The following is a 24,749-nucleotide window of genomic DNA, read 5'->3' as shown; positions in this document are numbered from 1 at the left end:
CCTCAGGGGGTTTATGCTTGACTGCTTTCACCTGGAACCCCTCCCGTCTCACTCATCCTTTTTGCTTTCCTGTAAGTCATAGAGGGGATCTCAACATCTTCCTTACATGACTGAAGCTCCGAGCTTCCAAAGTTCTATGGGCAGAGGCTGGGTCTTTATCTCTGCACCCCCAGTACTAGCACAGAGCCTTCCAAAGAGCAGATGCTGAATTATGTTTTGGGAATAGAAGAGACAGTGAGTGAGTGGTCTAACTTGTTAAGATTTACTGTCTCCTACAATCTTTAATACGCTAAGCATATCAAGATATAAATCAATTTTACAAATCAAAAGACTGAAAGGAATCAGGAAAAAGATTTATGACGTTTTATTTTTTTTCTATTCCATTCTCTAAAAAATTTTACTGTGAGATTCTTTCACATTTCCACTGAAATCCCTACTGTGATGTAATTTTGTTATATTTTATCTACATGATAAAAAAGTCCTCAGACACCACTAGGGGTAGAAGAAGCTGGGGCCGTGATATCATGTCCGGCTGTGGCACCAGTGGCAGCCCTCACTGCCTCTATAGCTCGTGCTCTCTCTTCATCTCTCAAAGCCTCTTCATACCAGAATGGTAAAGCACTAGGAACTGTATCACCACCCTTGGCCAAGAATTCCAGGACTTGCATCTTGCTTGTTTCAGCGCGAGCTCTTGGGCCCCACAGGAAGTCGTAGCGTGGAGGATCGCTGTCAGGTACCTGGCGGTACTCCAGGTACTGTAGCTGCACCAGATCTTTGGTGATGAGCTTCTTGGGCTCCCCATAGATGAAGTGCTCCCTCCCAGCGTATACTTCCAGCATGTTCAGGAATTTCCAGATGTCTTCCTCAGTGGCACAGTTGCCCTTCATGAAGATCAGGCCCAGGATATTCATGAGGAGACCGGTCTTTGGTAACCCGTTGCCAGCATACACCCTCCCATTATTGGGGAGGTTCAGTTTGCTGACGAGGTCATATACGTGGTTGCTTGAGTCGACTTCCTTCAAATCAACTGCAAAGACAGCCTCAATACGATCAGAGGCTGTCTTCACGATGTCAGCAAATTGGTCTTGGGTAATTTCGCCCACAATCTTCAGCATGTCGTCCTTCAGAATGGGCTCTTGCATTTCATACTTGCACAGGAGAAATTGCTCCAACAAATCCAGCTGCGTGGCTAGAAGATCACTGCATGAGGTCTCAGGAGATGGGACCTCAGAAGAACACGAATGTTCCTTATCTTGACTTTCATCGCCTTTGTCAGATCTTGTGTCTAAAGCACCTGAAGAGGTAATGGTGGTAGACAAGGGTCTCCAAGACCCCTGGGAAGTGCTACTTGCCTCAGTAGCTGATGGTCTTTGAGGATCACCTTCCAAAACAGAAGAGCAGGAGGGGGACTCGTCTCCCACAACTGCAGCTTCCTGAACGCTCTTGTGCCTCTTGGAGTCAGCACTGGTTTGGTTGCGTTTCTTACGGGCACCGGCCTTACCCTTTCGTCGCCGAGGCATTATGACACAGGTCAGGCACAGCACACACTGGTGTGGGCAGAGCAGGTGCTGCCAGCACCTGGAGGAGGGAGAACGAGATGGTGTGGCAACTTTGCGGGGAAATTCCACCTTGACCTTAACCAAGGGCACCTCGTTAAGGCTCTGAGGGCCATCAGCGCTCTGGGAACCCTCTTTAAGGATCTGAGGGCTCCTCTCTGATCACCTGTCTGCTGAAAACCCTGTAGAGCAGCTTAGACCATACCTAGGACAGAGCCACACAGCCCTTTCTAGATGTTACTGGGGCGACAGCAGGGCCTGTCAAGGGGAACCCCTTTGTCCTGGGTTTGGGAAGTGCTCTCAGGTCACATTCAGGATGATTATGTTAATGATTGGCAAGAAGCCCCTCCCCCACTCCCCGCTGTGGTTCTCGAGTTGCCACTTAAATCCTCCATGCCACAAGAATGAAGAGAGACGGTGCTTCTCGTAGAGAGTGCACCTGAAACTGACATCTCTCGGGGGCCCTCTCTGTCCTGCACTTTTTGGAGTCGTCAGTTCTCATTGAGAATGCTCACCTGGTCCCAGGTAGGGATTGAGAGACGTCTTTCCTGCTGACTGTTGGCTTTACCTTCACCTCACGTTCAGGGTGGTGGGTGGTCCCTCAAGCTTCACTCAGTGTCCTTCCTTGGCACAGCTAGAGCCAGGGTCTCCTCTCTCTGCTTCGGGCCTATCTCATACTAACGTCAGCACCTACCCAAGAACTGACAGAAGAATAGAGTTTCGCCTCCTCTGGCTGCATTCGCCTGGCTTCTCTCAAATGAAAGATACACGAGCAAGTTGAGATCCCCTCATGAATGCTCCCTCCGAGTCTCACTGAAATCCTGTTTGAACATCTGGGTGTATCTAAGATTCTTCCCTCTGCTGAACTGTGACTGCACCACTCAGACAAAAGCCTTCACTCACTGTGATGCCCTGAGGAAGAATTAAGGGGTGCTTCTCCCTGACAAATGCCTGGGGCTCCTTGAGTGACAGTACTTAGGGATTCTGAGCTGTCCTCTCTGTGTGTTTGGGGTGAGTGGTCTCCACAGTGATCATGCTCCGTCTCCTGACTCTCCACTGACCAGAAATCCTCCCTTTGCTGACCTGCTGCCAGCCCCTTAGGCTGAGGCCCCCAGTGCCATTATACTCCCGATGTAAAGTGAGAAAGCACCTCAGGCTTTACAACTGTCTGGACCCTCCCATGCCCATGTCCCCTCTGCTAACCTCCTGCCAGCCTGTTGAGCCTGCCACCCCCCATGACCCCCTACACACATTGAGAAGGCACCTCGGACTTTACACCCGCCCATACCCTCCCATCCAAATGAGACCTCTGATGGCATTCCCAGCCCCTTGGGTCCGGGCCCCCACCCTCATGATCCCCCTACACAAAGTGAGAAAGCACCTGGGGCTTTACACCCACCGGGACCCATGTCAGGCGGTGATCTGCACGGCCCAAGTTCCTGGGTCTGGGGTCCCTTCACTCCTCACTTCGGCCTGACCTTAAGTCTTTGGGGCCTGCGATTTCTCCCTCACCTGAGCTGAGCCAGAGCCCACCAGTCCCAGACCGAGGCCTTTATTCCCTGAGACCGCGCAGCATACGCGAACGACTTTAGGCCTAGCAGCCATTTTGAGGCCAAAGGGCCATACGTGCGACTGGGGGTGGGGCACAGCACTGTGCGGCTGCCTGTTTTCAGGGGGGAAGGGGGTTGGGTTGTCGGGTCAGGTCCCCGCACTTGTACCTTAGGTCACCTCGCACCCTGACACTAAGACAACATGAGGGCCTCCTCCGGCTCACCCTATGCCCGCAGCTCTGGGATAAGGCCTCACTCTTAGGGCCTCCCTCTGGGCAGCCTGTGTCAGTGGCATTTGGGCTGGGCCCCTTCATGTGCGTGGGTCTGGGCGGGTCGTGGGGCAGGGGAGTGGAAGGGGGAGGACTGCAGGGTGGGGGAGAGGCCCACAGGACTGGCACCCAGGAGCCTTTTCTGGACTCAGCGGGTCCTGGGCTGCTCCTCCTGCCCACCCGAGTCAGCTGCCTCGGACCGAGGCTCTCATGTCCATCAGAACCCCCGGTAGGAAATGTTTAGGAACCAGAGCCAAGCAGCCATGCGTGGGGCCGCCCAAGGCTGACAGTAATGGTGACCCTTCCCCCCACCCCCCACCCCCGGCAGTCCTCTCTGTCTTCCCTTGACTCCTTGTGGGTGTTGGTCCACCAATCATGTGCTGACCTGAGGACAACCCCTCACATCAAAGACCGCTTCTCTCTGAGACGCTGACTTGGCATGGAAATACCACCGTGGTGATAAGCAAGGCTACATTTGCAGTTTTCCCCAAGGGCACTGCTCGAAATTCCCACAGGGCTCCTGCTCTAATCGGCCCGTCCCCTTTAGGCTGCATCCTGTGTGCTCTGACTCTAGCATACTGACGGGACAGTGGCTGTCAGTCTTTTCATTTGAGAAGTCTCATTTCATGTTCAAGGGCAACATTCAATTGGTGGAGTTCATGGAACCCATGAGAAGAAAGTGAGGGGGATCCTCAGGGTGTCACCGCTGTCCAAGACCCAGTGGGGAGTTTCTGTCCCGGTCACTTTGGGGTCCTCAGTCCTCAATAAGGCCCCTTACTTTGGCTCCACATAGGGCCTGGTATGCCCACCCCTTTAGTCGAATGGTGGCTCCACCTTCAAACTAAGGATTTCACCTCCCATAGACCTGATTTAAGTATTGGGGGAGCTTCTGCAGGATACCCCTGTTCTGGTGTAGGGTAGATGTTGAGGAAAATTTGCCTTCGTTGGTCGATGTGAGCATTTGTCTATTATCTTTTATCTGTTCCTGTAGGTGAGGTGATTTCTATACTATGATCAGGGGTTGAGTAAATTCCCCTTTTGGCCTCATTCTGCCGTGCAGGGTAGATATGAGATGAGTTCACTTTTCTGCCTTTTCTGTTTGTGCTGTGATGTGATGGTCAGCTTTGGGTTAAAGAAATTCTTCATCAGGAGTTGAGAGAATTCCCTCTGTTCTGTCTGTTTCACCCACATCAACAGATGAAGAGAAGAAGTAGCTAAGTTATATCAGGACGACGTGACAGGCACGTTGCCAGGCTTTGGAAAACCTTGGGCTGATGGTCCCAAGCAAGAACAGTAGATATTGTTTATCCAGATGAATTGGCCCTTCGGCCGGATGGGCAGCATTCATATCAGTAACTGCCGGACCCTCCCGGAACTGGCCATTCCCAGAGGGGGAGGCAGGAACACAAAAACTTGGCTCTGCGGTGCATCTAAAGAGATATATAAGACAGACCTCAGGTGGATTTATGATTGATTGCTCTTTCAAGAAATTGTTATTCACAAGATTTGCTGTTTCAGGACTGCTTTTTAGGATTGGATTGTTTCAGAGTAAGAGATTGGAACATTCCTCAATGGACAGTAGAGACTTTTTTGTTGGTGAATTTTCATCATTCTAGAATCTTTGGGAACTTGTATGTAACTTACACCTTGCAGTATCAGAAGATGTTCTGACTTCTAATAACAACAACAGCAAAGACAACAATAGCAATATTCTTCAGATGGTTAACACCTTGAAAACTTATATACAGCTTGCGGCTTATAGCATCAGAAAACGACTTGACTTCTAACAACAACAAAGACACCAGCAGCATTCTTGGGAACTAGCAAACAGCTGTGGGGGATACGCCTAAATTGCTCTAAGCTACAGACCTGACAAGGATTTGATTTATGACTTTTCCAGTGCTGTTCTCCCCCAGTTTGGTGAGCTTTTGACATCTACCGTAGCATTTACTATGCTATAGAGCTCATTACTGTTTTTCAATGCTCCTTACTGATGTTATCTGTGTATTTAGCCAAGTGATTTTTGATCAATACTAAAGATATGTTGAGATTTTTTAAAGTTATATGTATGTATACTCCTTTGACATGATGTTGTTATCAATGTATATAGTTTAGTCTTAACCACCTTTACTTTCTGTCATTAGCACATTCTATCAATTGCCCTTGTCTTTTGCTATTGCATATTGCTAAAAAAAAAAAAAATGGGTTAGATATTGCTAAATAAATTAATTAACCCCATTCTAGCATGTGTTCCTCCTCCTTCTTTTCCCGGCTCTTCATTACGCCTGGGTCTTCAAGGGGTAAACCACAGATGTGACCAGATTCTTTGTCATCCCTGCGATTTAGTGGTGGTGGTCCCTCAGTGGTTGCTTCCACCCCCATTCTGGCCTAGAATTGCTCCCCAGCCCTTGGGCCTGCCCCTCCTCCTAAGGCCAGCACCACCCTGAGACCCCCAGGAGGAAGTGCGGATCTCCGCCTCTGACCATACCTGTCTCGGACTCCTGAGGCCAGGTAAGGAAGAGAATTCTGTCCTGTTTCCACTGCTGTGAGCTGTGTGGTTCCCTTCGTCCTCACAGTATTCACGTTGGCCTCTGGAAAGCCTAGAGATCCTGCCACTGCGGGCCTTAGGCCACACCCCTTAGAGTAAGTCTCTCACCCCTTTGTGACACCACGGGAGGAAGTGAGTATGTCACATCCTGTCAACAGTGCCCAGGTATCCCAGGGCAGCCAGCAGGGGCAGGGTTCTCTGTGGTCTCTCAGTTCTGAGGGTGGAGGGTTCCCTACATCCTGACTCAGGGTCCTCACCTGGACTCCTGGCAGGGCCGGGGACGTCTTCCTTGGCTTACCTGAGGACCCTCTCCTCAGACCAAGGCCCTCCATTCTGCCACCCTTCTCTCCGAGTCAGTCTGACAGCCCTGCCCAAGGCATCCCAGGGTTGATGGCTGGGGCAGTCTCTGTGCTACCTCACTGCCCTGGGGTCTGTGGTCTCTCTGGGCTCTGCCCTTGAATCCTAGCAGGGCCTGGAATGCGTCCCTGTAGTGTCCTGTGTCACAGAGCCACAGACCACGGTGCTGACTTCTTGGGGTGCCAGAGAGGGAAGGTCAGGGAGTGCCACATGAGGCTGTCCTCCCTGTGCCCTTCCTGGGTGACAGCAGGATGCAGGCTCCTTGGGCCTCTCTGTTCAGGGTAGGGGTGTGACCCGAATGCTCACTCGGGACCCCTACCTGACTAACGACGGGCCCCGGGACTGCTCCTTCTTTCAACTTAAGGTCACCCATATAGAACAAAGCTCGCATGTCCCTGAGAGCCCTGAAAGTAAGGGAGGGGATGCTCAGCCCGACAGCCCTGTCCGGGCCTTCTGGGTCTGAGAGCAGACAGAAGCCGGTCTCGCTCCAGTTACCAAGTGGTGTGTCTCATCAGTCCTCGTTCATCAGAGTCTTCCTCGCGACTCCTGTCTTCTATGAAAGGCTTCCTGGGAAATGGTACATCTTTGAAAGCTCTTGGTTAGTCTCCCTACTGCAAACCCAGCAGAGAACTTTTTGTGCCCCAGGAGTGACATGAGGTGGGGAAGGTGCCGCAAAGGCAGAGTAGGGCCCACGACAGGTGTTGTGTTATCAGAGAAAACACAGCGATCTCTTCTTTCTCTCACTAGCCACACTTAGGCTCTGATCTGACTTCACTTCTAATAGATCTACTTTTCAAAGGGAAGGAGCTGAGCCCTGTGATTTTGTGAGCCCCTGATCTTTTGTGGTTTATTGATGTTTTCTTTCTAGACTCTGTGGACATCCGATGCCTAAAACACTGGGCTTGTGCACTGTGATCCTCTGCCCCAGGGCAAGCGCTCAGGGCCCCTTCTAGTCTGGCCCCGGGTGGAGGTTCCTCTCTTGCTCTCCCACACTCCAAGGTAACCGTTAAGATGTCCTTTCCATTCCAGTCTTTGTCTCTCACCTGTGAGACCCATTATCTGAGGGTCTGGCCCCTGCCCACCACTCCCACAGCATCATCCAGCCCCCATGCCGCCTGGCTTAAAATGACCTCTCCTCCCCCACACTGTCGCCTCAGGACTGGCAGTTTCCCAAGGCCCAACACTGCCTTGGTCACGTGAGGTACAGTAAATCGGTGTCAAGAAAATATGGAGGTTTTCAATTTGTTTAGAATAACTAAAGTGTTCATCTTAAACCTCAATGATAATAAATGTGACATCCATGACAATAATAAACCTAGATTCTGAAACAAAACAAGCCATCTGTTAAAAAGGGAAACAGCAACAAAAAAATACTGACCTAAAAACTGCTCATCTCAAAAAGGATAAAACCAAACAGCATACATGTCTTAGTCCCGCCGGCACATACTTTGCTGTATTATTTAGAAGGCTCACAGCTCTCTTCAACCCCGAGGTGAACAGCCTGCCCCAGACCTCACTACACATGGGGGGAGCTGTGCGAGGTGGCCTTGGAAGGAACGCGCACTGGCGACGTGGGCAGCCCTGGCCGCGGCTCTCACCTCTGCTCTCTCCGCCGTATCTCCCCACCCTCCTCATACAGCTTTGGGAAGGCACTGGGGACGGTCTCGTTGAGTCGTCCCGAATCTCCAGCACGCTCATCCTGGTGGTCTCAGCGAGGGCTCTTGGGCCCCACGGGAACCCGTAGCGTGGAGGATCACTGCCGGCCACCTGGGGGACTCCAGGTACTTGGGCTGTAGCACATCTTCTGCAATGAGCTTCCAGGGCTCCCCACCTGCGGTGCTTCTCATCCGCAGAGACGCCCATCGTAGTCAACTCTTCCCACATCTCCTGTCGGTGGCACGGTTGCCCTTCATGGAGATGAGGCCCTGGAGATTCATCAGGAGACGGGGCAGGGGTGAGTCTCCGTCACCCCTGAGACTTTTCTCTTTGCTGATGTCCGATTTGCTAACTAGGTCTTCGGAGGGGTCAGTGGGGTTGACTTCCTGCATGTCAAGGCCACAGACCTGTTCATTCTGTCAGCGGCGCTCGTGAGGATCTGAAGGAAGTGTGCCCTGTGCTTTCTCTTGACAGTCTCAGCAGTGCTGCCTTCACAGCAGTCTCTTTCATTTCGTATGCTGGGGGTGCGCCAACCGTCCTGAATTCCTGCTTACAGGATCTTTGCAGGTGCCCTCAGTGGGGCCGGGACCTGGGAGCTGCCTCTACTTTCCTCGTCTTGACTCCTGGCACCATTGTCCAAATTCGTGTATGAAACACCTGCAGCCGCAGTGGTGGTCAGTGGGGCTCCCTGAGGGTCCTGGGCAGTGCCAGAAGTTGGGAGCACCCCGAGATATAGGAGCAAGGGCGAGGGGACTCTTCTCCTGCTGCTGAAGTGACCTGAACACCCCCGGGCCCCTGGGTCTCACTCTGGGCCTGACGGCATTTGTCCTGAGCGTGGAGCTTACTCTCCTGACCCCTAGGCGTGGTGGCACTGGTCAGGACAGCAGGCACCAGTGTGGGCAGGAGAGTAAGTGATGCCAGCACGTGGAGGAAGGAGACTAACACGGGGCGTCCACCTTGCTAGGGAGAAAGCAGCAGAAAGTGAGCGTCTCCTCACACGGCCACGGCCCAAACAGAAAGCTGTGGGAAGCAGGTTCAGGCCTTACGTGGGGTGTTAGCACTCAAGGTTCTCACTCAGTGTCCGACGTTTGACTCATACGTGTGGGCGTTAATATTTCTCCCTCTGCTGAACTGGGACCACCCCACTCAGACTGAGACCCTTACTCCTCAGTTGCCTCTCAGTGGGATCTGATGGCGCCTCTTCCTGGTGTCTCTCCCTGGGACCTCCCAGGGCTGACAGTCGGAGGATTCTGTGGGGCCCCCACTGCTGTGAGGTGGTCGGTCCGCAGTCTGGAGGGTCCCACATCTGGCTATCAGTTCAGTGGCAACAGGGAGACTCTCTCTATGGGACCTCACTGTTCTGAGGTTGGCGGCCCCCTTAGTTGTCCCCGGGTCGGAACCTGAATTTCTCCCTCGGCCCACTAGAGACCTCCAGATTCAGGCCAACACCTTCACTTCATTGAGTCTCTGGAGCTGGAAGTGAGGTGGTGACGTATCCGACTAGCCCTGCCCAGGGTTCGCAGGGCTGGAAGATGGTGAGACTTGGGGGCTCCCCTCTACTCTGGGCCAGTGCCCTCCTGAGGCCTCCCTCAGTATGCTCCGTGTCTTGACCTGTAGCTCTCCCCTCATACAAAGGCTGACAATAACCTGACCCCCTGTGAAGAGGGGAAGTTGGCCTCATCTGGTCTCCCAAGGCTGACAGCGGTGGAAGGAATCTGTGCTGCCCCCAGTTAACGGGTATCTGGTCCCCTCAGTCTTCAAGGACCTCACCTTGACTCTTGGCACAGCCCGGAATGCCTCCCTCTGCTGACCTGAGGTACTCCTGGATCAGGTCCCTCCCGTCCAGGAGACGCCCTGGAGGGAAGTGTGACTGGTCACCTTACAGAGCCCAGGTCTCCAACAGTGAGACAGGGCTCTAGGTGGCCCCCTCATTTCTGGGAAGGGTACGCTCTTTGTCACTTAGTGTCACTACCTTGACACTGTTAGCCCCTTGGCTGAATGGGGCTCCCCCATGGGTCCAAGAGTTGCACTTCCCCCAGATCGTCTCCTCCCTCAGAAACAGAGGGGTAGCCTCAGTCTGAAAGCTCTACCTGGACGTCCAGGGCCGACTGTGGAAGCGGAACTTTGTGCCTTCCCTCTCTTCTGGGGTGGCTTGCTGCCTCATCCCTAATACAGGATTTTTACCTGGATGGCTGCCTCACGCTGGGATGTCACTCTCTGCTGAATTGGACAGCCAACCTGAAAAGCAAAGCCCCATCTCCTTGAAACCCTCCAAATAGATGTCAGGGGTTCTCTCATCATGCCAGGCATTCCCTGGGCCTCCCAGGGCAAACCTCAAGGGAGGGCCTAGGTGCAGACCCCTCTGTTGTGTTAATCAAGGTCTTCACCTTGACTGCGAGCCAATCTGGGGACTGTATCCTCTGCTTACCTGAAGCGATAGCCCTCAGGCCTAGGGGATAGCCTTCCTGGGACATCCAAGACAAGAGGTCAGTATGAGCCGGGAATAGCCACAACTGTTTTTGTCTTTCAAGGGCTGACAGCTGGGGTGGGGCCCTATGGAACCCACTGCTCTGGAGGTGGTGGTTCCCTTCTGGGAAATGTCACATCCCTACCAAATTGAGAAGTTTCCTACCACAAACCTGGCAGAGACTGGGTTCTCATCCAAAGAGTGATGTGACAGGGGCAGGCTGGGGCAAAATGCAGGGACCCCAGACGAGGTGCTGGGTTGTCAGAGAGAAAACAAACTGATCGATTCCTTCTTTCCAGACTTGGCCTCTCATGTGACTTCTGTAGTGCAAGATTTACTTTTACAGGGGGAGGCTGCCCAGGATGATTTTTGAGACCCCAATGTTTTGAGATTAACTGTCTGTGCATGTGTACAAAATCCTACTGTCACTGACTGTTATTTCTTTTCTTCTTTATTCATCCTTCTCATTTGTATCGCTATTCCTACTGCTCTACCTATAATATTCTAATCCCCTGCTCTCTGTGCAGAGACCTTCTTTTTGTCCCCTGACGTGCATTCCTGGAGCTCTGTGATGGAAATAGTGAATTAAAAGACACATAGTCAGACTCGGGCTGGGAGGATTGGAAAAATGTGAACTTCCCACAAATTCAAAATGGGGATCTAGTCCTAGCTGTGTCACTTAACAGCTTTGTGAAGGTGAAACATTTGCAAGTTGTTCATCTGTAAAGGCACTCCGGTAAGCCTTATCATGTAGAAATGGAAGAATATACATACTGTATTATAGACTACTTGGGATATGGATTGGGACGCAGTGGGTCTTTAATGATTACCTGCATTATATGTTTATTTTGAATCTCCGAAATAGTAAGAACCCATCAGTTTTTTTTTCTTAAATCTAGCACATATCAAACAATACGCAATGATCTGCAACAAACTTTCTTTAATAAACTAAGCAAATCCAGGTAGTTTTAATGTAACAAAAATAAAGACTAGAAGGAATACGGCAAACCAATAATTGAACACAGTGAAATTTTTGTTTTTTAATTTCCTTCCTTCATTTCGGGATCCCAAGTATTTTATCGTTGGATTCTTTTACATCTCCATGAAAATCCTGTTTCACTGTCATGTTATCTTATCTCGATCATGAGCAAAGTATTGAATATTTTCAATTTGTTTTACAAATTTCAAAACAGTAACATTCAAACCTTTTCAACAGCAAAAACGTGAGAGCCATAGCATTCACATATTTATATTCTGAACGTTCTAAACCTTCTATTAAACGAAACAACATTTGAAAACAATATTATATATCTATTATCAGTCTATTTATCTGTCTCGCTGTTTTTTACCTAAAGGTTACTCATGAGGAAAATGGAAAAGCAGATTAACGTTGTGTTAAAATTAAACAGACCGCGACCACAATTTGTCTTAGAAATTCCAAAACTGTAACTTTCAAACCCGTTAAATAGGAAAAATATGACAGGCACGTCATTCACATGTTTATAATTTGAAGGTTGTAAAGCTTCATTAAAAGACATAACATTTGAAAAAAATACTACGTCTGTTAGTATATCTAATCTAATCTATCTTTACCTAGAAGTTACTCATGAGGACAAACAAAATGCAGATAAACACCGTTTTAAAAGTAAACTGTCCTTGACCACAATTTGTCTTATAATTTCCAAAAGTGTAAAATTCAAACCTCTAGATAGTAAAAAATGTGAGAGCATGTCATTCACATATTGATATCGTGAAGGATGTAAAGCTTCATTAAAAGATACATTTGACAAAGTGCTACATATCTGTATAACTATCTGTCATCTATCTATATCTCCTATCTATCCATCCATCCATCCATCCATCCATCCATCCATCCATCCATGCATCCAACTGTCTCTCTACCATCATTCTGTCTTTACCTACAAGTTACTCATGGGGTGAAAAAGGAAATGCACATGGAAATCCTGCTTACACCTAAACCGACGTTCACCACAATTTGTCTTAGAAATTCCAAAACTGTAACTTTCAAACCCTTTACATAGAAAAAATATGATAGCCATGTCATTCACATATTCACATTTTGATGGTTGTAAACCTTCTTTAAAAGACATCACATTTGATAAAATACTACATATCTGTCTATACCTACATCTAATCTATTTACCTAGAAGTTAGTCGTGAAGAAAAAGGAAATGCAGATAAACACTATGTTAAAAGTAAACCGTCGTTCACCGCAATTTGTCTTATAACTTTCAAACGTTTTAGATAGCAACATATGTCACAGCCACGTCATTCTCATATTTCTACTTTGAATCTTCTAAACCTTTATTAAAACAAATAACATCTGAAATTGTTCTATGTTTCTATGTGTTTATCTATCTACGTATCTATCTGGTATCTATCATCTCTCTATCCTTCTATCTTTACCCAGAAGTCACTCATGAGAAGACAAGAAAACCAGGTAAACATTTTGTTAAAACTAAACTGACCTCAACCGCCCACTACTGGGCAGGCAGGCTGCTCTCTTCAACCCCGAGGTGAAACGCCTGCCCCAGACCTCACTACATGTGGGAGGAGCTGTGCGCCGGGGCCTTGGAAGGCGCACTGGCCTTGGCAACACTGGCAGCCCTGGCTGCGGCTCTCACCTCTGCTCTCTCTTCCTCATCTCTCAAAGCCTCCTCATACAGTTTTGGGAAGGAACTGGGGACGGTCTCGTTGAGCCTGGCCATAATTTCCAGCACGCGCATCTTGGTGGTCTCAGCGTGGGCTCTTGGGCCCCACAGGAACTCGTAGCATGGAGGATCACTGCCGGGCACCTGGCGGTACTCCAGGTACTCGGGCTGCACTAAATCTTTCATGATGAGCTTCTTGGGTTCCCCGAAGACGGCGTGCCTCTTCCCAGCGTAGACCCCCAACACGTTGAGTGATTTCCAGACCTCCTCCTCGGTGGCGCGGTTACCCTTCAGGAAGATCACGGCCAGGATGTTCACCAGGAGACCAGTCTTGGGTATACTCTTGTCCCTGTTCAGACTTCCCTCACTGGGGAGATCCAGGAGGGTGATAAGGGAATAGAAGTGATTGCCGGGGTCGACTTCCTTCACCTCTAGGCCAAAGAGCAGCTCCATGCGCTCAGAGGCTCTCCTGAGGACCTCAGAGAAGTGCTCCCTGTACTTCTTTTTGACTGCCTTTAGCATTTCGGCCCATGTAATGCACTCACCCAGTTTATACTTCCCCAGCAGGAACCGCACCAGCACGTGTGCCTCCCTGGTCAGAGGATCTTCGCGAGCCGACCGAGTGGCCGATGCTGCAAAGGAGGTGCTTGGGCCCTCCTCAGCTTGGCTCTGGGCCCCTTCATCAGATCTGGGGTATGAGACACCTGCCTCGGGAGGCCCAGCAGCTGAGGCTCCCTGAGGTTCCTGGAAAGGGCCAGGAGCAGGGCAGCTTGGGGGAGAACCCCCAGAAACAGGACAAGTGGGGCACTCTTCTTCTGCTGCTGCTGCAGCGGCCTGATCACCTCGGAGACTCTCAGTCTCTTCTGCACCCTGGAGGCGTCTACTCTTCGGACCCCGAGGCATGATGGCACAGGTCAGGCACAGCGGGCTCGGGTGTGGGCAGAGCAGGTGATGCCAGCACCTGGAGGAGGGAGAATGAGATGGTGTGTGCACCTCTGCAGGGAGATTCCACCGTGGCCTTAACCAAGGCCGCCTCTGCAGGTCTGAGGGCCATCAGTGCTCTGTCTGGGGACCCACGGGGCTCCTCTCTGATTGGCCTGGCTCCTCAGAACCGTGCAAAGCTGCATGGAGAGTACCTAGGACAGAGCCATGCACCCTACCTGGAGTTACAGGGGTGACGGCAGGGCCTGGCAAGGGGAACCTCGTGTTCTGGGTTTGAGATGTGTTCTCAGTTCACATTCAGGATCATTATGTATATTTTGGCCGGGCACCCCAGCCCCCCACTGCGCTCCGCTTCTTTCCAGTAGACACTTCAAACCCAGTATCGACATGTCTCTGGGGCCCTCTTTGATCACAGTACTTAGGGATTCTGAGGTGTCCTCTGTGTTTGGGGTGCGTGGTCCCCACAGTGATCATGCTCCGTACCCTGACTCTCCACTGACCTGGAAATCCTCCCTCTGCTGACCTGGTGCCAGCCCTTAGGCCCAGGCCCCCACCCCTAGGATCTCCCAAAGGAAAGTGAGAAAAGCCCCATAGGCTTTACATGGGCCCGGGACCTCCATCGCCAACGGGCCCTCTGCTGACCTGCTGCCGGCCCCCCAGCCCTGGGCCCGCACCCCCATGACTCTCCCACAGCAAAGTGAGAAGGCACGTGGGGCCTTCCACCCGCCCAGACCCTCCATGGCCAATGTCCCCGCTGCTGACCTGCTGCCGGCCCCCCAGCCCTGGGCCCGCACCCCCATGACTCTCCCACAGCAAAGTGAGAAGGCTCCTGGGGCCTTCCACCCGCCCAGACCCTCCATGGCCAACGTCCCCGCTGCTGACCTGCTGCCGGCCCCCCAGCCCCCCAGCCCCGGGCCCGCACCCCCGTGACTCTCCCACAGCAAAGTGAGAAGGCACGTGGGGCCTTCCACCCGCCCAGACCCTCCATGGCCAACGTCCCCGCTGCTGACCTGCTGCCGGCCCCCCAGCCCCGGGCCCGCACCCCCGTGACTCTCCCACAGCAAAGTGAGAAGGCTCGTGGGGCCTCACACCCGCCGAGACCCTCCATGGCCAACGTCCCCCTGCTGACCTGCTGCCGGCCCCCCAGCCCCGGGCCCGCACCCCCATGACTCTCCCACAGCAAAGTGAGAAGGCTCGTGGGGCCTCACACCCGCCGAGACCCTCCATGGCCAACGTCCCCGCTGCTGACCTGCTGCCAGCCCCCCAGCCCCGGGCCCGCACCCCCGTGACTCTCCCACAGCAAAGTGAGGAGGCTCGTGGGGCCTTCCACCCGCCGAGACCCTCCATGGCCAACGTCCCCGCTGCTGACCTGCTGCCGGCCCCCCAGCCCCGGGCCCGCACCCCCGTGACTCTCCCACAGCAAAGTGAGAAGGCTCGTGGGGCCTCACACCCGCCGAGACCCTCCATGGCCAATGTCCCCGCTGCTGACCTGCTGCCGGCCCCCCAGCCCCGGGCCCTCACCCCCGTGACTCTCACACAGCAAAGTGAGAAGGCTCGTGGGGCCTTCCACCCGCCCAGACCCTCCATGGCCAACGTCCCCACTGCTGACCTGCTGCCGGCCCCCCAGCCCCGGGCCCGCACCCCCATGACTCTCCCACAGCAAAGTGAGAAGGCTCGTGGGGCCTTCCACCCGCCCAGACCCTGCATGGCCAACGTCCCCGCTGCTGACCTGCTGCCGGCCCCCCAGCCCCGCTCCGCCACCCCCGTGACTCTCCCACAGCAAAGTGAGGAGGCTCGTGAGCCCTTCCACCCGCCGAGACCAATGGCGGCGGCGCCATGCGTCACCCCAGTTCCTGGCTCTGGGGTCCCCGCACTCCTCACCACGGGCCTGACCTCAGACTTTGGGGCCTGCGATTCCCCCTCAGCCAAGCCGAGCCGAGCCCGAGCCCACCAGTCCCGGACGGACGAGGCCTTCATTCCCTGAGACCGCGGGGTACGCGGAGGACTCTGGGCCCAGCAGCCATTTTGAGGCCGCCCGGGAATGGGGGTGGGGGTGGGGCCCGGCATGTGTGGCCGCCTGTTTTCAGGGGTAAGGGGGGCCCTTGTCGGGCAGGTCCCGCACTCGTACCTTAGGTCACCTCGCACCTGACGCCGACAGGATGAGACGTGGGACTCCTCTCTCTGCGCACCTCACACCGCAGCTCTGGGACAGGCCTCCCGCTGGGCAGCCGGGCTCCCTGGCAGTTGGGCGGGGCCGCTTCCGGTGCCCACGTGGGTCTGGGCGGGGCACGTGCACGGGAGGGGGTTGGGGTCTGGGGGCGAGGCCCGCAGGACTGGCACCCAGGAGCCTTTTCTGGACTCGGCGGGTCCTGGGCTGCTCCTCCTGCCCACCCGAGTCAGCTGCCTCGGACCGAGGCTCTCATGTCCCTCAGAACCCCCGGTAGGAAATGTTTAGGGACCCGAGCCAAGCAGCCATGCGTGGGGCCGCCCAAGGCTGACAGCAATGGTGACCCCCCCTCCCCCCGCAGCCCTCTCTGTCCTCCCTTGACTCCTTGTAGGTGCTGGGCCCCGTCCCCTGTGTCTACCTGGGGCCAACCCCTCACGTCAAGGACTGCAACTGCCCGAGACGCCTGATGCGTGTGCTGCTGGTACCCCCCTGCCGGCCATTCCTGCCTGAGGGCTCCCACACGTGGCTGCAGGGGGTGACAATCCCGGGGGCACCAGTGTTCCGAGGTAATGAACTTGCTCTGTAGTGTATCATAGCAGGCCTCTACGTCATCCCTGTCTCAGTTAAATCCTTCCTTTACTAGGTCCCTCTAGACTCACAGGGAGAAAGTGGGGTGCCCACTCGCCTGATAGCTCTGCCTGGGGCCTCTGTTGGCTGACGTCGGTGTTCTTGCTGCAAGTCTCTGGAACGAATTTCTGTCCTTATGTGCAAACACTGTGATAGTTGCTCTTCTGCGTTAACCCACGCCTGAGATTGTATTAAGGTGATCGTTTCAAAAGCACAGCCCTCATCTACTAACAACATTTCACATGGTCATTGTACAACCTCTGGACTCACGCTGCCCCAAACAATTCAGACTTTCCTCCTGATTTTACCCCATGGCCCTGGCACCTGGCTATGAGGCACTGCCTCGGGTTCTCTCAGGGAAACATTAGAAATTCACTGTCCCGGGGCACACTGGAAGAAACAAGGCCCAAACTTTACAAACTTTCCTCCAACCATCCCTGCCTTCTACAGGCCTGTCTCTACTTCATGGCAAGCTGCCAGCTGCCCCCACACAATTACTAATTCAGTACAAACTTAGTGCCTCTAAGCGGTTTCTCATTAGTTTTTTACTGCTATTGTTTTATTTTTTTTGTTTTGTTTTTGTTTTTTATCACTTCTTTCGTTTTTGAACGGTTGATTTGGGACCCTGGAAACAGCAGCCCAAGTTTGGTAGTCATCTTGGAAACTATGGGTAAGGCACTAAATCTGTAATTAATTTCAGAATGTTCAGTTTTACAATATTCTGTTCCCCTGAATGGACGATTCAGGTTTGATCTTTAAAATCTTTCCTTCAACCAATCCTCTCAATCTGACTTTATTTCCTGCTATAGAATAGTCTCGGCTTCAGAGCACTCTCCTACCTGCCCACACAGAGGTTCTAGTTAAGCACCGACTTTGTGTACCCCAGGGGTTGTCATGCTTTTTGTTTTACTATTGTTGTTAATATTGTTTTTGTTATTCCTTAATTTTTCCAGGGTCGATTTGGAGTATGGGAAACAGCAGCCTGAGTTTGTTTATCACCTTTGCAGTTATAGGTAAGGCAGCAAGTCTGTGAATACTTTAAGCAGAATTGACCTATTGACAATATTCTCCCTCCTGTCAATAAATATAGTATACTGCTCTCAGCCTTCTTTTGTAATAAGCCTATAAGCCTATCAGTACGTTTTTAGAGGAGCTCGTGAAGAACTTGTACATTTCTGTTTGGTTTTCTATTAGGTATGTTTTGTAGATTTTTGTGGTTGTAAATGGCATATTTTCCGTTCCATGTTGTAATTTGTTAGTGATCTCGTTTGGCCAGATTCCTGAATTTGGTTTCCTGAATCTTTGGTACGTCAGCTTTTCCAAGTTTCCTATATATCTGAATACTTTCTGCAAAAAGTTTTAGGTTTTTAATAAGGAGATCATATTGTTACTATCATTATCTCTTTCTTTTCACTATTCTTACTTCTTGTCTATTTTGGTGTTTGTATTCTTGTACAATAGTTTTGTACTGGGTATGTATTTTCATCCAGTTGTAAACAGTGTTTTTCATACCATGTATCTTTGTCATCTTCATGACTCTATTGGGTATGCTTGTATTGTTTCACATTGAGTATGTTCATAGTAGATTTCACAAAATGGAAATTCTCTGCTACTGCTAAAAGTTATTATCCTGAACTGGTATGAATTTTTGTCAAATGCTCTTTCTTTTTTAGCATTTTTAAAATTTTTCAATTATAGTTCACATGCAATATTATTATATTAGTTTCATGTGTACGACATAGTGATCAGACACTTATGTAGCTTACGAGGTGATCACCCTGATAAATCTCGTACCCATCCAACACCATACATAGTTATCACGATCTTACTTATTGTCTATATTCCGTATGCTATTGTCTATATTCCGTATGCCATGACTATTTTGTAACTACGAATTTGTACCTCTTAACCTCATCCCCCGTCTCCCATCAAAATGTTCTCTGTATGTATGAGTTTGTTTCTGTTTTGTTTGTTTATTTTGTTTTTTAAATTCCACATGTAAGTGAAATCACATTGTATTTGTCTTTCTCTGACTTATTTCAGTTGGCACAATACCCTGTATGTAGGTCCATCTATGTTGTTGCAGATGGCAAGATTTCATTCTTTTTTTCAGTGGTTGCATAATGTTCCATAGTATTTAAGATGTACGACTTCTTCTTTATCCATTTATGTATTGACGGACACTTAGTTTGCTTCTGTATCTTGCCTCTTGTAAATAATACTGCAGTGAACATACGGGTGGATGTCTTTTGGAAATAGTGTTTTAGGTTTCTTTGGAAAACTACCCAGAAGTGAAATTAATAGGTCCTTTTTTGTCTCTTGTAACAGCCTTTGTTTTAAAGTCTGTTTTGTCTGGTATAAGTGTTGGTACCCCAGCTTTTTGTTTGTTTGTTTGTTTGTTTCCATTATCATGAAGTATCTTTTTCCATTCCTTTACCTTTTGTCAGTATGTGTCTTGTGATCTGAACTGTGTCTCTTGCAGGCAGCATACGTAAGGTTCTTGTTTTCATATCCGTTCAGCCCCACTATGTGTTTTGTTTGGAGCATTTAATCCATTAATATTGAAACTAATTTTTGATAGACATATAGCTACTGCCATTTTATTATTCATATTTTTTTACCTGTTTTTCTTCTTCCTAAAGACACCTCTAACATTTCTTGTAACACTGATCTGGTGGTGATAAACTGCTTTTTCTTTGCTCGTAGGGGAAGCTCTTTATCTATTCTTCGATCTAAATGACAGCCTTGCTGGGTAGAGTAGTCTTGGTTGTGTCCCTGTTTTTCATCACTTTGAATATTTCCTGCTAATTCCTTGTGGCCTGCAAGCTTCTGTTGAGAAATCACCTGACAGTCTTTTGGATGCGAGCTCCCTTGTATGTGACTATCTGCTTTTCTCTTGCTGCTTTTAAGATTCTCTCTTTTCCTTTAACCTCAGAGACTTTTGCTTTATCCTTGCACATGGTCATATGGTTCCCCCTTTTTGTGCTAATGTAGTGATTTCCAGTTGACAGTGTTTCCTAGTGTTAATTAACGGCTATATTGGAAATACTCCGTATTTATTTAGAATATCTGTCCCTATGTGACTAGGTTTGGCCTAAGTATTGTTTTATTGAGGGATCCTTGCCTGGTGTTTGTATGAAGTAGAGGTAGCCTGTTAAAACGGTTGACTAATTCCCTGTCGTTTGGTATGGTTTAGAAGAGTTTGCATGAATCGATATTAGTTTTTCTTTTGCTATTTGGTGTTAACAAGTACCCAAACCAGGGTGGTCTTGGAGGATTAAAACGTTGCCTTGGGTTGGACTGTAGTTTCTGTTTGTATTATGTGGATTGAAGATTTCTGTTTCTCTGTGGATCTATTTAATTATTTACAATGTGCTAAAAATGGTCCATTTCACTTCAATTTTCATATTAAAGATATGATATTTAAATAAAATACTCTTATTATAGAAATTCTCAAACATACACAACAGTACGGAGAACAGAATAGTGAACCCAATTACCTGACATGCATCATTAACAATCCTCAATTTTTATAAGTAGGATCTTGTTCACATTAAGCTTTAGGTTTCTGTTTGGTTATTGGCAGGCACACTCTAGAGGTAACAATGTGCACTTAGTTAGGAAATGCGTGTCTCCTGTCTCTTTTTGGTGATGTTGGCAGTCATCACTTTTATCCGTACATACGTTAGAGGCTGCAGGATGTTAATTCTCTAATTCTAAAATTCCTTTGAGTTTATAACTTGAAATTCTTCTTTAGGTAGAACTTGATCCTTGTCCACTGATTGTCATCTTGAAATATCGGTAATACTTATTTATAGTGTTCTCTGGATCTGGATTCTGCTTTGTCTGAAATAAATATGGCTACTCCAGTTTTCTTTCATTTGTGTCAGAATGGTATATCGTTTTGCATCCCTTTGCTTTATCTGTATCTTTATTTTAAGGTGGGTTCGTTGCAGGCAATATGTAATATGGTCTTGTTCTTCTTTTTCTAATCTCTGACAATTTCTGTCCTTTAATTAGGGTATTAGGACTACTGACTTTTCAATTAATGATTGGTATAGTTGGATTAATATCTACCATATTAGTTACTGTTTTCTATTTGTCACCCTTGTTCTTCGTTTCTTTTCTGTCTCCCAGTCTTTTGCTACCTGCCCTGGTTTTAATTGAGCATTTTACATTATTCCATTTTCTCTCCTGCTTAGCATATCAATTATACTAATTTCTTTACTTACTGCAGTGGATGCCCTAGAGTTTGAAGTTTGCACATTTATAACTAATCCAAGTCCACGTTCAAACAGTGCACTACCAAGTCCTGTTCCCTGTAATACTCGTATTGCTGTCATTCATTTTACTTATTCATAAGGTATAATTACTGAGTACATTGCTGCTGTGATTATTATAAACTGTTTGTTATCTGTTAGATCAAATAAGCAAAAGTGACATATTTTATTTCATCTTCATTTATTCCCTCTCTAACACTCTTCCTGTCTTTATGTAGACCTGAGTTGCTGGCCTTTATCATTTTCCTTCTCTCTGAAAAACTTAGTTTAACATTTCTTTCAAAGCGGTTCTAGTAACGAATTAGCCCAGTTTTTATTTGTCTGAGAAAATCTTTCACTGTCCTTCACTTTGAAGGATAATTTCACCTGGATGCAGAATTTCAGGTTGGTGCTTTTTTACTTCCAACACTTGAAAGCTTTAATTCAACTCTCTTCTTATGTGCATAGTTTTTGAGGAGATGGCCAATGTAATTCATATCCTTGTTTCTGTGTAGGGAAGGTGCCTCCTTCTCTGGCTTTTTTCAAGGAATTATCTTTTTATTTAGTTTTCTCCAGTTGGATGTGATATTTCTAGGTATAGATTTCTTGGTATTTATACTGTTTGGAATTCTCTGAACTTCCCGGATGTGGGGTTTAGTGTTTGTCATTAATTTTGGGAAAACCTCAGTCATTATTACTTTATGCATTTCTTCTGTTTCTTTGTTTCTTTCTCCTCCTTCTAGTGTTGCTACCACTCAAATGTTATACATACCTTTTGTCATTCAAAAGGGGGCCATTCCCTCTCAAAGAGAGAAGACAATAGTTCTTGGCTATTCTCCTGTCTTTTTTGTTCTTTTTCTTTGCATTTCAGTTGAAAGTTTTATCAACAATTTTTCAAGTTCCCTGGTGTTTTTACCTCAGCCATGTTCAGTCCCCTGGTGCGCCCATCAAAGACTTTCTTCATTTCTCTTTTTTATTTCCAGTATTGGTTTTTGATTCTTTCTTAGAGTTTACATCTCTCTACTTACATTACCTACTTATTATTCTTGCCTGTTGTTCACTTTTTCCATTGTAGACCTTAGCATATTAATCAGTGTTATTTTAAATTACTTGCATGATAATTCCAGGATGTGGGCCATATCTGATTCTGAATCTGATGCGTGATCTGTCTCTGCAAACTGTGTTTCTTGTCTTTTATTATGCCTTTTAATTTTTGGTTCAAAGTCAGACAGAACGTACTGGGTCAGAGGAACTGGGGTAAGTAGGTCTTTTGTGTGAGGTTTTGTGTTTTGTTTTTCTGGCCCAGACTCAGGCTGTTACTATCTGATGGAGCTGTAGGTATCAGACGCCAAATGTCCTGTGGTGTCCTCGTTTTTGTCTCCCTTGTTCTTCTTAACGAATGTCTGAGATGTGCAGGTCTTTGCGTTGTAATCCCTTGTTTATTATACAGGAGCTTTGCTGATGTGGTGGTAAGGTGTGGGGTGAGGGGGAATATTGTATAATCGGATGATTAGATCTCAGATTTTTAGTGGACCTGTTCCTCTGGGCTATGATTTCACAAGTGCTTTTCAGTTTTTTCACCCCTTAGGTAAAGGAAGTTGAGAGGCCTATAGTTGGGCATTTCCTCTCCCCAGATTGTTTAGGCTCAGGTGAAACCCTAGTCAGTTAGGTTCTGATCAATAGTTTCTCTTTAAACTGGCCTTTTTATAAAGAATAGGTTGCCTTAGGCATTTTTCAAAATGGCTGCTCTGTCCTTCCCCCGACTGAAAATACAAGGGTGAGGACCTCGTAGGGCTCCTGGAGGTAAAACTCACAAAAGTTTAGGAGTCCCTGTTGAACTGGACCTGCCTGGAGTTTTTACATCTCTAGCTGAGCCTCCAGCAATTTGGCAAATATACTGGTTTTCTTACCCTGTTATTGGCTCTAGCAGTGGTTTCTGCTCTAGGAGTTCTGCTCCAAAGAGCTCTGATTCTCTGTATCTCCCACTCAATCTCTTCGTTTCGGGGGCAGCATTGCCTTGTGACCTCAGTTCTCTGATGGAGCTAAGAAGGTGGCTCCGTTTCCAGTATGTTCAGTTTGTTTCTTGTTGGGAGCATGGGCGTGACAGTTGCCGCTCCTTCCATGCTGGACTGAAACCTGGAAGTGACCAAGAAAAATCCACTTTCCAGCACACTCAGTTTTGGGGGCAGAATTCCTTTCCTTTTGTCTATAGGAGTTAGGGTTTGTTTGTTTCCTGACTGTTGCTTAGAGGAAAAATTCCTTATCTAAACGATCAACTATATGGTAATGGAAGGAGAACTGACTTGGGTAGTGAACTCACAACATGATACAGAGATGACGTATTACAGAATTGCATACCTGAAACGTATGTAACTTTACTAACAATTGTCACCCCAATAAACTTTGATAAAAAAGAAAAGAAAAAAAAATAAACAACCTGCAATTTCATGCCACATTGCCCTCTCCGTAAGCTATTCAAAACATGGAACATTTCTTCTTCAAGACGAGCAGGATAGTGAGCGCTCGCTTTTGATGTGCAATGTAATGCAATTGCTGGACATCCCAGCATCTTTGTCGCAATCAATTCCTTAGAATCAAGCCACAGGCCCTACCTGCACTTGAGGACAGGAATACACAAAGGTATAATCACCAGTAGGTAAGGATCATGTGTGCCCAGTACAACTCTGTCTACCGCAGCCTGCCCTTTAGGCCCCGTTGTTTCATGTCCCTACCTTATGCAAAACATGTCCCCTCCCAAGATCCTTACATGCCTGATTCAATTACAACATCCCTCAAAATTCCAACCTCGTGGAATATATCAGGTCAACCTGGAAATGATGATGAGTCTCCAGGGGTGTAGTTGTTAAGCATTCCAATTGGACACATTACATCTTTATGTGTGGATCTATGAAACAGGAGAGACCATTGTGTCCCCCAAAATTCTTGTTGAAGTCATAACCCTCAGTATCTCAGAAAGGCACTGTAGTTGCAAATCAGGTCTTCAAAGGATGGTGAAGTTAAAATGAGGCCATTAGGGTGGGCCATAATGCAGTCTGCGTGGTGTCCTTATAAGAAGAGATTACGACACACAAGGAGACACCAGGGACACACTCACACAATGAGACAGCCACGTGAAGAGGGTAGTTGTCTACCAGCCAAGGAGAGAGGCCTCAGAGGGAATTAACCCTGCCAGTTCTCGACCTTGGACTTCCAGCTTCCAGAACACTGAGAAAATGAATTTTGGCTGTTTAAGCCACCCAGTCAGGGGTATTTTGTTATGGCAGCCTGCGATAACTACTACACTGACCCAGGTGGACATTTTTTCTGGGTTATCTAACATCCCAACGTAATTCACAAGAGCATGTTTTATGGCCTTCCGTTTACCCCATAAGGTGAGGCAGGTGGTCATGGGGTGTCCACACACACAACACTGGACACTGTAGAGATGAGATAGACAGCCATTTATTAACCATGTGTACTCACAGGATGGGGAGGACACCGCGTGCCCCACTGTGCCACACGTGGGTTGCACTCGGGAACACAGTGTAGAGACAGTGTCTTTGGGAGGGCGCGTTTTTGGTATCAAGAGGGTAAACTAACCCCTAGTTCCCATGGCAGCGTGTAATCAGATTGTCTGCAAAATTCTGCAGGCTGGTAGGGAACAGACGACTGCTGCTTA

The 24,749-nt window shown here is 48.6% G+C and overlaps 2 protein-coding genes across 2 annotated transcripts; both read right to left on the bottom strand.

Annotated features, from left to right (window-relative positions):
* Window positions 1-482: 482 nt before the first annotated feature.
* On the bottom strand, window positions 483-8,143 carry LOC141569562 (melanoma-associated antigen B3-like). The gene is made up of 3 exons (XM_074323290.2): window positions 7,879-8,143; window positions 3,069-3,219; window positions 483-1,578 (listed from the first exon to the last, which is right to left on the bottom strand). The coding sequence occupies exons 1-3, from the start codon at window positions 8,141-8,143 to the stop codon at window positions 483-485; spliced, it is 1,512 nt and encodes a 503-aa protein (XP_074179391.2).
* A 4,821-nt stretch (window positions 8,144-12,964) lies between these two features.
* Window positions 12,965-13,978, bottom strand: LOC148754566 (melanoma-associated antigen B1-like). The gene has a single exon (XM_088795075.1). It carries the CDS (start codon window positions 13,976-13,978, stop codon window positions 12,965-12,967), a length of 1,014 nt encoding a protein of 337 aa, XP_088651201.1.
* Window positions 13,979-24,749: the final 10,771 nt, after the last annotated feature.

Source organism: Rhinolophus sinicus, chromosome 18 (genome assembly GCF_057876585.1).
Source record: "Rhinolophus sinicus isolate RSI-liver-muscle chromosome 18, RSI-T2T, whole genome shotgun sequence".
Classification (NCBI taxonomy): Eukaryota; Metazoa; Chordata; class Mammalia; order Chiroptera; family Rhinolophidae; genus Rhinolophus; species Rhinolophus sinicus.
The sequence above is the reverse complement of the archived record's forward strand: the minus strand, read 5'-3'. Positions and strand labels throughout refer to the sequence as shown.

Bases quoted from the DNA above. Each gene is read 5' to 3' on its own strand.
- LOC141569562 (XM_074323290.2), bottom strand. From the start codon at position 8,143: ATGGGCGTCTCTGCGGATGAGAAGCACCGCAGGTGGGGAGCCCTGGAA. The intron at 3,220-7,878 runs GTGAGAGCCGCG...CCCTGAAAACAG, and splicing joins ATACGGCGGAGAGAGCAGAG to GCAGCCGCACAGTGCTGTGC. The intron at 1,579-3,068 runs GTGAGGGAGAAA...TCCCTCCTCCAG, and splicing joins TGGGCTCTGGCTCAGCTCAG to GTGCTGGCAGCACCTGCTCT.
- LOC148754566 (XM_088795075.1), bottom strand. From the start codon at position 13,978: ATGCCTCGGGGTCCGAAGAGTAGACGCCTCCAGGGTGCAGAAGAGACT.